The sequence below is a fragment of the Cololabis saira genome, chromosome 5 (genome assembly GCF_033807715.1).
Source record: "Cololabis saira isolate AMF1-May2022 chromosome 5, fColSai1.1, whole genome shotgun sequence".
NCBI lineage: Eukaryota > Metazoa > Chordata > Actinopteri > Beloniformes > Belonidae > Cololabis > Cololabis saira.
This window is the reverse complement of record NC_084591.1, coordinates 26331038-26347978: the sequence shown is the minus strand read 5'-3', so window position 1 is coordinate 26347978 and position 16941 is coordinate 26331038. Positions and strand designations below refer to the sequence as shown.

The 16941-nt window shown below is 41.0% G+C and overlaps 1 protein-coding gene and 1 long non-coding RNA gene across 4 annotated transcripts in view; both read right to left on the bottom strand.

The window, feature by feature from the left end:
- The window catches only part of tspan33b (tetraspanin 33b), a 22462-nt gene extending 5521 nt beyond the window's left edge, over positions 1 to 16941 (bottom strand). Inside the window, exons 1-7 of one of the 3 annotated variants that reach the window (XM_061721365.1) lie at positions 16726 to 16854; positions 15765 to 15952; positions 6086 to 6143; positions 5463 to 5512; positions 5150 to 5224; positions 2544 to 2639; positions 2036 to 2164 (exon numbers count right to left, since the gene is read on the bottom strand). In XM_061721365.1, the coding sequence (XP_061577349.1) occupies positions 2036 to 2164; positions 2544 to 2639; positions 5150 to 5224; positions 5463 to 5512; positions 6086 to 6143; positions 15765 to 15890 (534 nt within the window). In that variant the 5' untranslated portion in view covers positions 15891 to 15952; positions 16726 to 16854. Of the gene's footprint in view, positions 1 to 2035; positions 2165 to 2543; positions 2640 to 5149; positions 5225 to 5384; positions 5513 to 6085; positions 6144 to 15764; positions 15953 to 16725 lie in introns of all 3 variants that reach the window. The other 2 variants (XM_061721363.1, XM_061721364.1) reach the window with 2 other exon arrangements.
- LOC133443981 (uncharacterized) lies at positions 13416 to 15752 on the bottom strand. The gene is made up of 3 exons (XR_009782701.1): positions 14156 to 15752; positions 13722 to 13878; positions 13416 to 13637 (listed from the first exon to the last, which is right to left on the bottom strand). It is a non-coding gene; the product is annotated as an uncharacterized LOC133443981 (long non-coding RNA).

Here is a 16941-nt window from a genome sequence, read left to right as displayed (position 1 = left end):
TATTCATAACCACAAAACCTAAAAGGAGACTACAAAATGTTTCAGTTGTTCTTTTTGGGGTTTTTTGTTCCATCCCAGCAAACTTGCCTCAAGAACTACAACATTTGCAATGTTACATTACAAATTCTCCACACATTCTGCATTGCAGCGAGGTCAGACCTACAGGCAGCCCAGTCCACTACTCCCATGCTCTCCTTCCACTGTCCTGCCTTTGTAATTTGCTCACAACGTGTTTTTGCGTTGTTTTGTTGAAAAGTGCATGGAAGTCCCAGAGGGGTGGTCTTGCAGGCAGCATATTTTGCTCTAAAACCTCAGCATACTTCTCTGCATTAATGCTGCTATCCTAAAAATGCTGTTACCTTTGCCAAGGACGCTGATACAACTCCAGACCATCGCATGCCCTGCTTTTTGGACTGGCTGTTTATACAATGGGATGGTGGGTTTTCTAACTTAAAAAGGACAACCCTGATGATAATTAATAATCAACTAAAAACTGACTAATTCCTTTTGAAGTGTGGTTCAGCAGAATCCTATAAAAAAAAACCCAACTTTTTGAGGTGATCACTGCAGCCAAGCGGTTTCTGTAACTCAATAAGACTTCTACACCTAGACGGGTATTTTGGCCCAGTTTTCAGAGCTCTGCCAGATGTTCAGTAGCATTTAGAGTAGGGTTAATAGAGGGCCACTTCAGGACACCCGGTGCCAGATGCAGCAAAATAGCACCAGAACATACAGTAATCAAACCTCCATGTTTCAGTTTTTTTCATGTTTTACTTTTTGGTTCCTTGACCTTGGAGTTCACCTTACATCTCTTTGGAAGTTGTTCTGGGTTATTTGGTTATCAAATCATGTTATCTGTCTCTTCAGCTTCTCATCACTCTTTTTCTTGCAACCAAATCTAGTCAGGTTGGCTACAGTCGTGTGGACACTAACCTTCCTGATGAAATCTGCAACTGTAGTCGCTGCAACATCAAGCTGCTTGGAAATGGTTTTCTAGCCGTTACCTTGAACATGCTTGTCTCCACTTTTCTCTCTGATATCCTCAAACAACTCTCTGCTCTGCTTTCTCTGGTCCACGCTCAGCGGGGCGAACCCTGTGATACCAAACAGCAGGGCAACGACTTTTAACCCTTTAAATTGTCAGACTGACTGAAAAGACCCCTGTGATGCACAGTGCAGGACACACTTTAGTTCCAGTTTTCAGTCTTTTATATGGGAAGCAATTGATTTTCCCCGGCCAGTTTCATCAGTTTTTTTTTTTAAACAATTCTGTTTAACCACTACACAGAAGCAATGTCTGCTTTAAATCATTCATTATTATGACTGTTATGAGTTTCATGTTATTTCAGTGACCATTGTGTGACCTTTTAGTGAGCAAATTTGTCCACATGTGTGCTGGCTATTGATCAGTGGCGGCTGTGAAATTCTTTCATATTTTGGAAGCATTTAATGATTTTTGGGCTCTAAGTAATATGCAAATCCCTTCCAACTGCTGTTTGGCGAACATTGTCTATGATCATGTCAGTGACTGTGTTGTATGCATTTGAGAACAAACTTGAAATTCCCTGCTAATCTGTACTCATGTTACCTCTTTAGTCGGGTTAAATTCCCCCTGTCTCAACTTATTTTTTACTGTAGATCTGAAATGCAACGATATTCATATATTCACTCACTGTCTCAGCCGTCTCTTACAAAAACTGGGTATCATTTTATGGCACTAATTTATCTCATTTACATTTCTCACTTATATTACAGTGAGAACCCGGCTTAGCTCCTCAATAAATAATGAATTCAAGAGTTCAAACTGCAGATCATATAAAGTCAAACGTTATTCATTGGCGGTTATTACAGAAAACTCCTTTTAATTCATCAAGTTACTTCCGATGAAATGAGAACCCCTTTTTTTGTAATTAAAACTTTGGATGTTTGGACTTAACTTGACTTAATGGGAGCTTTCTTTAAAGCACTGGACTGCACTGAACAATAAATGAATTCACATGGTGTGTGTCAGGAGAGGATGTAGAAAAGGCCGCACCTCTCCAGGAACAGGAGTGCAGCAGGAATAAGGCACAGCGCAGCGCTCCGAGCTGGGATTTTCATCCGTACAGTTGAAGTAAAGGTTCCATGACCAGTCTGTGTAGTTGTTCCACCCACAACATTTGAACTGCAGGAGAGAAAGGGGAGAGCACAGCACATATGTATTTTTAGAAATATGGGCTTGGTCCATATTGTTCATCCTGCTGGTCTGGGCTTCTCCCATGGGAAAACCCGGGCTCACAGTTATGCCAGTATGTACAGATGGAAGAGGAATATCACATGAAGAGACCGGCAGGGTTGCAGGATGTGTATGTTTACATGGAGCCGTTCGTGTGGAAAATCCTAATCAAGGCCAAAAATAAATGAAGATGCAACATATAGCTCTCTGTTGTTGTTCGTTTTGTTTTTTTGATTAGGTCCTCAGAGCCAAAATGTGTGTTCAGAAGACATTTATGATGTGGATTTGAACACAGCCACTTAAAACCAACTGGAAGTAGCCAGAGCACCTCTTTCTGGATGTAATCCATCAAGTTTTGTAGATCCAGGTCATCCCTGTAGTGCACAATGGCGTTCTTCACAAACTTTCCCAAAGCATCCCGTGTCTACGAGAGAGCAAATGAGGCAATATATTAGCAAAACAATGGTTTTATTAGGTCTTTCTTTCTTTCTTTCTTTTCTGAAGAAATGATGACTTGAGATTTAAAAGTTTCACTAAAATCACCAGAGATGAACAATTTACATATGCCTATATGACTCGGCTGCTAAATACTCAGTGGCATGGTGAACCCTCTCAGGAATCCAGGATCCATTAATTACTCAGGTTGCATTAATGCCAAACTGCAAAGTGCCTTTTTGTGTAACCTCCTTTCAGCAGATGGTGTAGAAATCCCACCAGAGCCTTAGACTGATCATAACTGGGATCATTTCAAATCAAAGTTAACAGTGTTTCTGAAGAGTTCAAGCAAATATTTGAGAGTAATACACTGGCTTTCCGTTACATTAACATTATAGCGCTGATTTCTATATCAATTTTGAGCCCCTCTACAAACATACACTTCAAAATTAGCGTTTAAGGCTGCAGACGGAATTTCCTGCCCCATTACTCTGTGCTTGGAGTACCCTTTACATAAAGATAAATAATTCATGCACGATGGGGCAACATAACATCATCTTTGCATTGTAAAAGCATTTGTGGGATGAGCTGCACAGCAGGAACTGCTGCAGTCGAAGCGCAGCATACATAATGACAGTAATTAAACCATTTATTCCCTTGAAATCAATACATGTGATACATCCTAAACCCAAACACACACCCAAACGCATCTGACAGCTTTATAATGATTCATCTGTAGAAGGGGGTTTCTTAAACTGGTGTTTTTATTATAATGTGGTATCTCCACAGGAGACGCAGAAGCAAAATCTAAAGTAGCTGTAAATACATTTATGTGATTTAATCATCCGCAGTCAGTATTACAAACCAAAAGTAGATGACTCGTGCCTCCAAATGATATCTTTACAGTTTGAAGGCTTTTATAATATTCTTTTCATTTTTATTTTCAGGGTACTAACAAGGACTTTCTTTGTAAATATAATGTTTGGTCGTCTTCTAAGATTCTGGAAGAAGGAGTTCAATTGTAATGAATGCTAATGGTGCTGTGCGGGCTATGATGCTGATAAACTTTTAAGTTTCATTCAGCTCGAAATGGATGTCTGTGAGCTGTTTGCTTAAAGCTTTGTGAACTGTTCAAATTACTGCATGTGTTGAAGCAGGTTATGTTGACATATCTTGCTTTCCGAGGGTAGTTTTAATAAATTGTGTGAAGATTTTTTACAACTACCCCCACCCCCCAACCTCCCATCCCACTCTTGTGCTATATGCAGTTGGCTTGTGGGCTTTGGAGCCCACCGTCACACTGTGTCATTAGCGGCAAAGTCTCCTTTAAAGGAGCCGTTGAAATGGAACATTTGGTTCCACTTTGAAGTGCTGAAGCATTTGAATCATTTAGCGAGGAAGGATGCTGGGAGGGTTGTTAAACTGCTCTGTTTAGCAGCAGGCAGTCCGAGCACTGACGGAGAACACAAGGGAGAGGGAGAGTTATCATCAGGCACCAGGCACGTCGTCACCACACTGATGTGTGGGCTTGTTGCCACTGCTGGCTGTTGTATTTTTATTCTCAATGGAGCCTTAATAGGATATTACCAAAGGAGATAAGTGGATGCTAGAAGAAAGATCTTTTCCCCGCCAGAATTAGGAAGGTAGCAGGAATTAGGAGGCTAAAGCAGAAGTAGCTGAACATCAACAACAGAGTATTATGTCAGAGAGGGGCTTTGCAATAATAGGTCCCAAAGAAAGTGGGTAAAATCCCCTGATGTTGGTACTTGATTACAACTGGATTTAATTTAGTTTTTTTGGATGAAGTTTTCCTATGCTCTGAATGTAAATCAGAAGGCGCGAGAAACCAGCACTTCAAGTATCTGAAAACAAATAAGCAATCTCAGCACAATTATGTTCTGCAGGAATACGTGCAAATAAAAAACATAATAATGTAATATTGGACAAGCAGATGCAAATGAGAACAATGATATTAATGGATGAAACCTCCAGTTTGATTAACAGTCCTGTTGTGTTTGTTCCTTTGTTGACATCGCCAATTAACTGGTGACTACAGTACAGTAATAACAAACGTGCCTAATCAAAATTATAATTAGTAATACTGTCATATCAGTTCATATCAGAAGGAAGGGCTCATTTGTTCACCACTTCACGTGCGATTGCATAGCAGCAGACACCGGCAAGACATTTCTTTCATGGGCAAATCTATTGTTGGTTCAAATCCCTGCCTCATTTAAGTTGAGTGCTTTAAGAATATAACCATCTAAAAGTGAGTTTTTAAAAACTGGGAAAGACTGCATCACAAATGAGAAGAACTTGTGGTTCAGTTCAAGTAAATTCAATTTTATTTATATAGTGTCTATGACAACAGAAGTTGTCTCTAGGCACTTTCCAGAGACCCAGAACATGGTTGATGCTGGTGTTGACCTCAGATTGTGGCCTCAGATTGCAGAAGAAAGTGTGCAATAACATAGTATTGTGTTTGAAAGCAGCGGGTACCTGATCGGAGTAAAAGAAGCCCAAGATTGCTATGGCCAGCTGGGTGAGGAAGACCAGCGTCAGGCTGAAGGAGAACTTGAGACAGAATGAGACCAAAACGTGACAATAATCAGAACTGACATTCTTGTTTTCACACATAAAATGTGAAACATAGCTTTTAATTCAGTGTGAATCTGAATTAAATAATAATAATAACAAATTTCAATAGGACAAATATGCCTGTTTGGACAATTACTGTCTTGAGGAGGCGAATGTTCTCTCTGAGGGCTCCAATACAGCCACAGAAAGTGATGAAGAACATGACCACCCCCACCACAATTAGGATGACAGCCGGGTCAATCAGGAATGTGTCCCGCACCGTGTCTGGCAGAGAGACAAGAAAACAGCCTGTTCAAATACCTGCTCTCCCGCATTGCTTCCTAAGCTCCTTGTTCTATTTTTCCAACCCTCCTTTTAAACCTTTGTTCCAGTTCATTCCATCCAATACGCAGTTTCCTATTTTTGCATTGTCTTTTACTTCACGAGATGAAATGATTGTTTGAAACCATAAATAATTTATTGGAGGATTAGGTGCAATGAAGAAGCACAGTCACTGGGATTAAACCACGTTAATCCTTTTTTTTTTTTCTGTCAATCAAAAATGTAGGACAAATTACATACAGAACCAAAGATACCAGGTGAACTAATGGTAAATTTAAACAAAATATACTAAGCATGACACACAAAAGCTTTTTGGCTGAGTAACTAAAGAGGTTTGCAACTAAAAAAATGTCACCATGTCAGACTGACAGACTGAAGAATGTAAAGAACAGTTTATTGCAGTCCTGATATCACTAAGGGGAGCTAGAATTGGATTACACCATGCAGAAATACTCAGTTGCAATAATATTTATTGGTAGATCTGTTGTTTTGTTTCGGGTTAACTTCATTACATACCTGTTGCTTTCTGGACCTTAGCATACACCCCGATTGCAACAATCAACAAGGAGAAAACCTGGAGAAAAAAAACACCCCATATAATTTAATTAGGATAGTAAAGCGAGAAGGAAGGAACTTATTCGTAGAGACAGGAGCATGTCATATCCAGGCGAGAAACAAGTTCCACTGGAGATAAAGGTTCTGTTCTAAACTTCACACTGAGTGTAGAGATGCTAATGCAGAAGAACTATGAGCTCTCTTGGTGGTACCTGTCAGTACGCTGGGTGCACGGTTTTGAATAAACAGATAGATTTTAAAGGATTCTTTTTACTTTTTATTTTTGGATGCTCAGATAAAATGGCATTCCAATTGTCCAGCTGAGATGGATACATTCATTTTTCTATCAGCTTTGGAAAGAAAACTCCTGATTTCGGTAATAATGTGCAAATAAGGTCTCTGGAGAAATGTGTTTAACATAAGAATAAAAAGATATATCCTCTTCCAAACTTATTCCATACTTCTTCATATTGTACTGTTCCCCCTCTCTCCCTCCCTCCCTCCCTCCCTCCCCCACTTCATGTGTACGAGCATGGACTCTTCTCCCTGTTGATGATTGGCTGGAGCAGTGGTCGTTTTGTTATGCGGCCAGGCTGCCCCAACTCTGTTTGGATTTAGTTTACAGTGCCAGGGTCTTCACAATATGGTAACCTAGGAGATGGTGAAGTGATATCTACTGAATATTGCCAATGTGTTCTGGGTTAGAAATTGTGCAGAATCTTTGTTCGTTTTGTTTTGCCAAGTTTTTTTTTTCTGGGTGCTCCAGTTGCCTCTGAGAATCCAAAGGAATGCATGTACATGTATGGTTAAATTAGCAATAACAGTGAGTGTGCATATTGTGCACACACTTTTAAGTCTCTGTGTTAGCACTATGATGGACAGTGCTGTTCAGTGAGAGATAGATGGATGGATGGATGGATGGATGAAAGATTTTTCTCTCGTTTTGAGCATGCAGAGCAGTAGCCATGGTAACCACATTTCTGTATATGCCAGATGGATATAGATAAAAGATTGTTGATGCAAAACCTCCAAGTAAAAAAATAACAGACTCAGCCAACCTGTGGTTTTATAATAGAAACTTCTTTGATTTTCCTTTTTTCCTACCATCATTAACATAATACTATAAATAACATTAAATTTGACCTTGGTTAGAGAGTCGCGTTTATCATTTGCAGGTGCATTACTCAATCTTACTCAACTGTGACAGATGTGTGTGTGCTGCATGAAATGTTTTTAATTAAAGAATGTGTTGTTAAACTACTGAGGATGTGAGTTAACCTCAACCAAAATCTTCACAACAATATAACAAATGGAAAACAGGTGGGGTAGCATTGTCAACACTTATTTCTCTCGTTTCTTTGATTCTTGGCTTCAATAGCAGCCCATATAACTTGGCTTTCATTTCCATACTCCTGATTCACTGTGTGCAAGTGTGAGGACTTCTTAGTGAAGGGGGTTTCTGTTCATCCTTAACAAATATGGATTTTTTTTTTGTCTATTTGAAATAAAGTCTGGGGTTTTGAAGGTACCCTCTTCGTGGTATAATTAGCTTTGAAAGGAGTGTATTTTTTACTTGGCTGGCACTCCAATCCATACTTTATGAGTACATTTGTGATACTATATTTTACTGTTTTTGAAACTAAAATCTACCTCATGATAATGAGAGTTGCTAAAACACAAAAAAGTATGTAAATTGTTCTTGGAATCATTGTTTTTATGATTTTCAAAAGAACAATTTTCCAAGCAGTATTGTCTTCTGTGTTTGCATCTGAAACGCCATTTAGATTTGTACTATTTTGTTTTGCTGTGTGTGCATGAATATGGGTGGCAGTCTACATTCGCAAAAGGAGACACATGGCTCTGTTTTCAGGCTTTTCAAAGGGATAAATCAGAGTTCTCCCAGCAGATTGTGTGCAGAGGTGAAAGCCAACTGAACCGAGCCACGGGAACATAGGGACAAAGACCTGATGGATTAGAGTTGCCGTGTTCATTTCTGAGCCCGTGTCTGATAAACAAAGCCAACATAGGCTGGGGTGTGTGGCTGCTGGAGCTGCAGTTATTGCTGATTGGCTCAGAACATAGCAAGAGCCAAGCACAGTTGTTTGCCCCTCTTGCTCTTTTCATGTAGCAATGGATGGACAGGAATATAACAGAAACGTAAGGATTTAGTAAAGTTACAGATGTGATCCATGTTCTCATAATGTGGTTGGGAAGAGAGGGAGTCGCAGTGTAAGCAGTGTTTGTGGTTGTATGGGAAAACAGCATCTGATGGAGGACTAGGCCCCCGATAGATGGTTTGATGGTTGCATAAGAGGGCCCCTTAATATTCTGTCTCTTCCTGTAAATGTCCTGGTCTTACTAATCACCACAGGACTGTAGCCTGTGCCACTTAAGACTTGTCACTGTGTGAAACAAATACAATAATTTATACTATAACACAAGTGTAACTCAAGGCCTGAAATATATATGACATGATAAGTGAACAGTCTCTTCCTGCACCTAATGTGTTAAATGGTAGTGTTACATATGTGCAGATATTAAGGCTTTGCTGAATAACAAAGCCCCAAATGTTGTGAGTCAGACCATCACTTGTAGTCAGCTTTTCCTCACAGGTGTGTAACTGAGTATTAAATCAATAATAAGAGGAAAAAAGGAGACAATATTAAAATAATGTATCCATATTATGAGAAGGAAGCCTTTGTTCCACATTCATTGATAGTGCGATGAAGAACGACTATATTCACATTTATTCACTTGGATTTGTTCATTTCTTTCTTATTAATTCAGCCAATATTTTTCATTGAATGTATATATTTTTTATATTATTCTTATTTATCTCCCATTTTTCGTTTAGACTTAGGTTGGGGTCCTCCATTGGAGGCAGCACCTCACTCCAAGAGGACATTCCACCCTCCCCGGGTCGACTGAGAACCATTGTTCTGCTGATGGGGCTGCTAATTCTCATTCCCACTGTTTCACACTCAGCCCTGAACTTCAAAAATCTGATACAAAATCCTGACACTGCTGAAACGGACCAACTCCACCCCTTGGCTGCACCTACAAATTCTGTCTATAAAACCTATGAACAAAATCGGTTAAAAACAAAAAAGGGAAGCCCTAGGGGAGTCCACCTACCACTCAAGATGAATCAGACTTACTACTGGCAATGTTGTCCAAACTCTGTTTGTGCTTGTACAGGGACTGTAACAATGGACCTAGTACCCCATACTCCTGGAACACATGTAAGCTGGTTAGGGCAAACTCCACTGATTCAAATGATCCCTCCAGGACCAAAGCTTATATTGTCCGTCCAGTACTCCACAGCCAGGGCAGAACCTCAATTTGTAGATTAATTGAGCGGTAGTAAGATTTATAATACATCTTTATTGTGGACTCAACATGGTTGGGGTTTTCCAACTGTGTTGCTACAGGAGTGTCCTGCTGCAGGCATTGGTGTGGGGATGAGAGGCTCTTTTTGCTGAGTTCACCTCTGTTCCTGACAGGTGTGGCATTGCATCACAGTGGTCTTTAATTCTGCAGATAGTCGTGGCAACCAAACGGAGGAAATTGCCCTATATCGGCACTGAGGCTCATTGAGGCTATGTAACTTTTACATCACCATTTGTGTCAGTCTGTTTTCCGTGACAGGGCATCTGTGATGATTAGTGTTGGTTCGTACCTCATGAGCCGCATTAAGAGATGCTGACATCTCAAGGAACCATTATCAAGGTACTGGCTGTTGACAAGTAACACCAACACCCTGTGGTCCCAATCCAAGCCTGAACCAAACCAAGCCACACAGATACTTGTCAAACTTCTCACAAGCCCAAACACTAGCCACACACTCTTTCTCTATTTGGGCATAACGTTTATCAGTCTCAGAGAGACCTCAGGAGCAACAAGTTACAGGTTTCGACCCTTCTCCCTGGAGTTGAAGAAGCACAGCTCCTAGTCCACGGCTACTGGCACCAGCAGACATGGCTGTAATGTCATATGTCATACGTAATGTCAATGTCATAAAAAGCAAAGACTGGCAAATTTCTAATGTCCTTAAAAGCTGAATGCTGTGAGCAACCCAAAGTCCAGTCATGTTGTTTTTAAAGGTTCGTATAAAGGCTGAACTATTGTGCTATGAGCAGGGATGTATCTGCCCAAGTAGATGAACTCTTGTACATTTGCAGGTGTGTGAAGTTGATGAATGGCCTCTGCTTTCTCAGGGTCTGGCTTGGCCCCAGAATGGTTGATTAGGTGACCCAAGAAGTGTAGCGGGATCTGCCTGAAGGAGCACTTCCTTTTGTTGAGCTTCATGCCAGCTAATTCGATGTAATGCAGGTAATGCAGTACCTTCTCAAGTCGGACATCATGTTGTTCCCTTAGACTAAAGGATCATCCATAAATGCCTCAATGCTTTCCAGCCCTTCAAAAGTCTCCAGCATCTTCCACTGGAATATCCATGGTGTACTCGTTATGCTGAAGGATAGTCTCTTAAAGGAGCATGAGGCTCCTTTTAAGAAATGAGACTCTCTAGCACCACCCTTCGCCACGACGGCCGGCGGGGGTACTGCAGCCGGGGAAAACGCGCATGCAGCGTCATGTGACGTCACATCCGCAGGACAGCGCGGGAAATTCGGGCCAAGAATTGCAGCGCATTTTGCAGCACACAGCCTGTTCAAGGCAACGGAGAGATACGGTAGAGGGCTCATTATTTTTGGTTTGGAACGCTTCATCTGACATTATTACTAGAAAACTTAAAAACGTATACGCATTTTTTTTCATAAATCCTGCCTCAATCCTGCCTCATGCTCCTTTAAAGCAGTATCAGCCAAATGGTGTTATGAACGTTGTCGGTCCGTCAGGATGCAGGGGAATTGGCCAGAATCCACTGGCCGCATCAAGGGAAGAGAAGACTGTTGCACAACTTAGCTTAAGCTCCTTTTCCACTAGTACATACTCGGCTTGGCTCCACTTGACTGTACTCGCCTTGGTCTCAGTTGTTTTCCACTACAGTTCAGTACCACCTCGGTGTTGGTGGGGCCTTCTTGGCAAAGCAGCCCGAAATAGTGGTGACGTCTTTTTATGTGACAATTCCAGTCACATTTTGGACAACAACAGTGGAGGACATCAAGGCGATGGTGTGCTTGCTGTTCGGTCTATGGCTTTTTTTTCATGTATTGAGAATATGTATACTTTGTATGTCTTTCAGATGGCTCAGTTGTTGCATAATCATTACTGCCAACCATCAGTCTGGGCGTTCAATTGAGCCTCCCAGTGGTGGGACTAAGGATAGGAATTGATAAGATTTTTAAGATTCAAATTCCATTTTCGATTCTCATTTGGAAAAAAAGGACAATAAAACGTTGATTGAAGTGATGTCCATGAGCAATTTCCACACACGGAATGCAAAAACTGAGAGCACAATTTAGTAAACCATGCACACGCATTGGAAAAGCTAAGAGCACAATTTAGTAAACCATGCACACAGATTGGAAAACTGAGAGCACAATTTAATAAACCGTGCACACAGATTTTTATTGGCTTTATTTTTTTTACCCTCTTTCCCTTGCTGGACTCAGTAGATTTATGAACTGAGCACTCAAAAATAAACCTATGTCAGCCAGTGACAAATACAATCAAGTCAAATACAATCAAACTGTGTATTTTGCAAATCTGCAACCCTAACCCTAACCCTTTGACGAAATATCCACAAGTATTGCAAGTTGCCCTGTTGTCGTCTTACTTACTGAAATGTAACCAGACTTTTGAGTGTTTGTATTGCTTGGGCACCATGACTATTTTCTGCTGGCTTACGCAATGTACAGTATGCAATGTGCGTTAGCTATGCAACTTGCCTAAGCTATGCAACATGCACGATGACGTCATTCGTGCCCACTGGAATCGAAAAGGGAATTGAAACACTGGGAACCGGTTCTTGTTCAGAACCGAGTCCCATCCCTAGGTGGCATGTTATTGTTCCCAGTTTCACTGACGCACAACGGGTGCAGAACTTCAGGATTGGTGAAGAAACATTCAGCTTCTTGCGCAACAAACTGTGTACTGCTATGGCACGACAAGACACGAGATTCTGCAAATGTTTGGTCCTGAAGAAAAGAGTGGTGATAGCACTGTAGAAACTTGCCACTCGAGAACTCGAGAATTGGACATCTTTTTGTAGTCAGCGTCACGACTGTAGGCAGATGTGTGCAGGAGTTTTGTGTTGCAGCAGAGGCGTTGTTGGTGCCAGAATACATTTGTTTTCCTGAAAAAAGAGGTTCAGAGAAATGGCTGTTTACATTGACAAAAGGTGGGGGCTCCCACATACCCATCACAGCACCACAGCATTATCACACTGACTATTTTAACCGTAAAGGCTGGCGTTATTGATGGAAAGGGCTTTTTTTCCCTTGGAAAAGGAAGGTTTTTACTGGACTGCCAGGAAGCTTGCATGATCCTAGGATTCTCAAATCGTTTGGGGGAGTTAGCTAGCCGGAGAAACCTGTTCCCAGCTCACATTAGGAGTAGTGTTATGGTGACTGCTACTACTGTACATTCTTGGAGACTCTGCTTATCCCTTGAAGGACTGGCTCTTGAAACCATTCTATGACACTGGATGACTGATAGCAGAACAGCCTATGTTTGACCAAAAAGCCAGCTGTGCATGAGTGGTTGTGAAAAATGCATTTGGCAGGTTGAAAAGAAGGTTGTGTTTCCTTTGAACAGAGATGACTCTGGTGAGAGCTTGCTGTGGTCTGCATAATCTATGTGAAAGCCATGGACAGACTTATAAAACATCATGGGATGTACCTGTAGCAGTACCACTTCAGCATGTGGTGGCAGTGGCTTGAGTTGTAGAGGAGGAAGGTAGTGATGTAAGAGGTGTTCTAATGCAGTATTTGTGTAATAGATAAATCAATAGTTACATTAACATCTGTATCTGATAATAAATAAATAATACATTTGTGCCTTTTTCAAATATTTACCTTTTGTTAAGGTTGAAAAGTGCTAAAGCAAAACTAATTTGAGTTAAGGAGGGTGATAAATCACTATTTACTTTGGTTAGTAAAGTTAACTATAGTAGTTTAATTAATATTTAACAATAACCCATCAGTTATTATTGAATACAAACTACAACCTTTGTTATGCTTTTAGTCAATAAAGAAAACATCTCCCCAACAATGTGTTGTCCAAAAGAAAATCATGATGCAAATTGGTCATGAAACTGTTTATTACATATTAAAAAAAAAACTATTTAAACATTTATTTATTTTTTACAGGATGTACAAGAGATTGCCTTTACAAGGTTATCCAGCACACCCAAGAAGGCTTGCTTGAAGGTAGTAGGTAGAAGGTACCGTCTCCTCCCTCATCATGGTTACTTCCTGCTTCCTTGCCTCATGGGCATCATTCAGCAACACCTGGAAGTTCCTCTCAGGCTGGGCCTGGTTTAAGGTGTCCTCCGCCTTCATTTCCTCAATGAAGCCAAAATCTGGCATGCTGTGGCTCCTCTTCCTCTTACCTCGATGAAAAGTAGAAAGCGGAAGCGTTAAACCAAAAAGCAGCAAGCATTTGAATATATGATTTAACCATTATAAACGTATACCTGTTTAGAATTTTGTACCCGCGCCAACAACTGATGTTGAGCTAGACGTTGCCAGCGTTGAAGAGTGTGTGGGTATGGAGGCTGCTGCTGGGAAGAAGGCCGAAAGGGAAGCAGGGTCCATGGTGTGGTAGGACAGCTCCCCACTAAAGGACTGGAACTTTTAAAAAAAAAATACAAAGTACTTTAGTACCCACACAACATAACAAAAATGGATATTTACGGTAACCCATAACGCTAGCTTTTTTTGTATCATGTTGCCGTAATTCTCACTTTTACTCTCAGGATGGAATTTATAAGATAGCTAAAAATACAAACACAAAGGGTGTTAGCAATGGCTAACTAGCTAACTTCCTGTCTGCATTCAGAAGTCTTTACAAACTTAACAGTTGGAATAAATAATTTAAAACTGTGTTTTGAAGTCAGAAAACACTCACCAGCTTCCACCACGATTTCCCTCAAAGGGTCCAAGGCACCCTCCCTCGCGTTAGTCATCGGTCGGTTCCCATAAATGGTTGTGGTCCTGGTAATTACTTTTCATTGCTTTTTAGCTTCTCCCTACACTGCCTTGATGTCTGGTACCCACGAGTTGCCACCTGCTCGGAGCCCTCCACAAAAACCTTCTCAGGTTGAATTGACCCATCGAGCTCCCTCTGGATGCGGTTGTCCGCCACAAAGCACAGAAGCATCTGGAGCACCTCGTTGCACCAATGAATATGTTTGCTTGCCATTTTTCCCTGCACCAAAGTTAGTTGTAAACTAAATATGGTCACTGGCGTGAAGAAGTTGCTCTCAAGACTCATTCATGACGTTACTGTCTGGCCAGTCAGTGACCTGCAGGGCACACCATTCAGTTTGTTGTGTCACTCACTCTGTGAAACCATTGTTTTCCATTCTATGCAGTTCTTCTCTCACTTTCTGCAACATAAGAAAAGGGTACAGTGTGCAAAACATATGGCACAGCATCGTCTGTTAACTGGAGTGTTATTGGTCCAGCATTTACAGTTCCGTGCTCTCTGTAAGGCTGCCGGGGCTCTCTTATGTTGTGTCTCAATCCTCGCCTCATCAGACTCATCCTCACTGACAAGGAGCGGCTGAGCAGATTGTTGATTCTGTGTCCATGAACTGCATACAGTACATCTTAGATGGAAAGAACTTGCCTTTATAGCTCACTGTGACTTTGAAGCAGCCCAAACACAACAACTCTCTTCCGGGGCTGTCTAGGGGAACGCCAGATGGTTCTAATGTTCTTTCAGGGGTAAGTTAGACAAAAGTGTCCTCATTTATGACATTGACATCAGCTCCTGTGTCAATCTTGAATTCTACTGGGATGGAATCCATATGTAGCTGCACAGTTTTTATTTTTCTGATTTGCGTCACACAGTGAACCGTAGAACTGTGAAGACTACTCATACTTGTTAGACTCTGTGATGTCAATCACCGACCTGCTATTGCGGCACATTCTGTCTCGTTTTGTGGCAGTTGTGACATGTAGCTCTTGCTGCAGGACATTTCTCGTCTGTATTGTGTCCTGTTTTGGTACATTTACCACATTTCTTCTCATTCCCCATTTCTTGGCTGGCCGTGACCGGCTGCGTTGCTGTTGCTGTGTGCTTGTTGTTTGTGCATCTTTTCTTTCATGCCGCACCTCCTGCACTGATCCCGCCGAGTCCTGCGACCTGCTGATTGCCTGACGGCCTATGTCGTCTGTGTTAGTGTGAGGTTCACCATCAGTTTTAGCCTGTGTGAGAGCTCCTTGTCCTGTATACTGACCACAATACGGTCGCGGATTATTTCATCTCTGGCTGCACCAAATTGACAGTGCTCAGATGAGTCATAGAAGGCCCGAATAAAACTTTCTGCCTTCTTCCCAGGCCGCTGAACATGGTGGTAAAAACCGTGTGTAATATTCCTCCACGGGAAAAAGTAATCATCGAACTTCCTCATCACAATATCAAAGTCATTATGGTCCTCATCTCCAGCAAACATGAATGATTTGTAATTCATCTCTGCTTCGTTGCCCATTGCATAAATTAAGCAGCTCACCTGCACTGGACCGTCATCTTTATCAAGTTTTGTTGCAATCCTGTAGTGCTCCAAACGCTGTTTCCAGTCCTGACATTCCGCCGGTTTATCAAAGGAGAAGCTACTTGGAGGGTTAAACTTCACCATACTGCTGCTTTCTCTGTCCCGTCCTCGTTCCGGCAACTGTCACTTCTGACACCATGACACAACTATCAATCAAAGTGTCATTATGGTTAATGTTATTTTTGTATTTGTACTTATACTTAACAATCTAAATCTACCTACACGCGCTGTTAAGCATATAGTAATCTATAGATATTGCAATGATTATTAAAATGTGTTATGGTCACAATAATCATGTAGTCAAGTTCTGATAACGTGAACACACTTGTATGTGCACCTCTGCATTAGTGTCACTGTTTTGTATATTTTGAATTTATGCATTTTGTGATAAGAAAAACAGAAAATGTAGACTACAGGCATACACACAGTTGCCGGATGTTTTCGACTTGGCATGAATAATAATTAATATCACTTAATTCAGCTAAGTAAAAATATAATTACAGGCATAATATTAGCTTAAATTGATATTTGAATAGCTCAGGAGCACTTACTAACCATTGTGTTAATGTGGAATGAAAAGAGAATACATATGTCCATTGACAATGAGATAAAATAAACAAACCAGCACACTGAAACTCACACAAAAATGGATAATTCAACCAGTTTCCTTCATTTCTAAAATAAAAAAACACACGGCCCCCCTTTGGACTCCTGAGCCGCATTGCAACTTTTCATTTAATATTCATAAGCTTTTTCTTATTGTCTGTTTTCTGTTGTTTAAAAGCTGCAACTCTTATGGTAAGTGATTTGTATGTTCAAATATAGAAGGATTATATGACATATTGGGACAGCAGATGTGCTTTGTCTGTGATGACATATGTTGAGGAAAGATAATAATCAAAAGCTCAGCAGTACTCACCCAAAATAAAAAGCTGAAGAAGAAGAGAAAATATCTGATCCAGGGGTTGACGAAAGAGAATGTCTCCGCTCGGTTTAGATTCAGTTCCCTGTCCATTGTTGATATACATATATTTTTTTCAGCTTATCGCTAAACTGACAAAGTGTGGTTGCAGTGACTTTTGCTTCAAAACGGCCCCCAGCTCCAGCCCCACCCTGGACATGTTCAGCCACCACA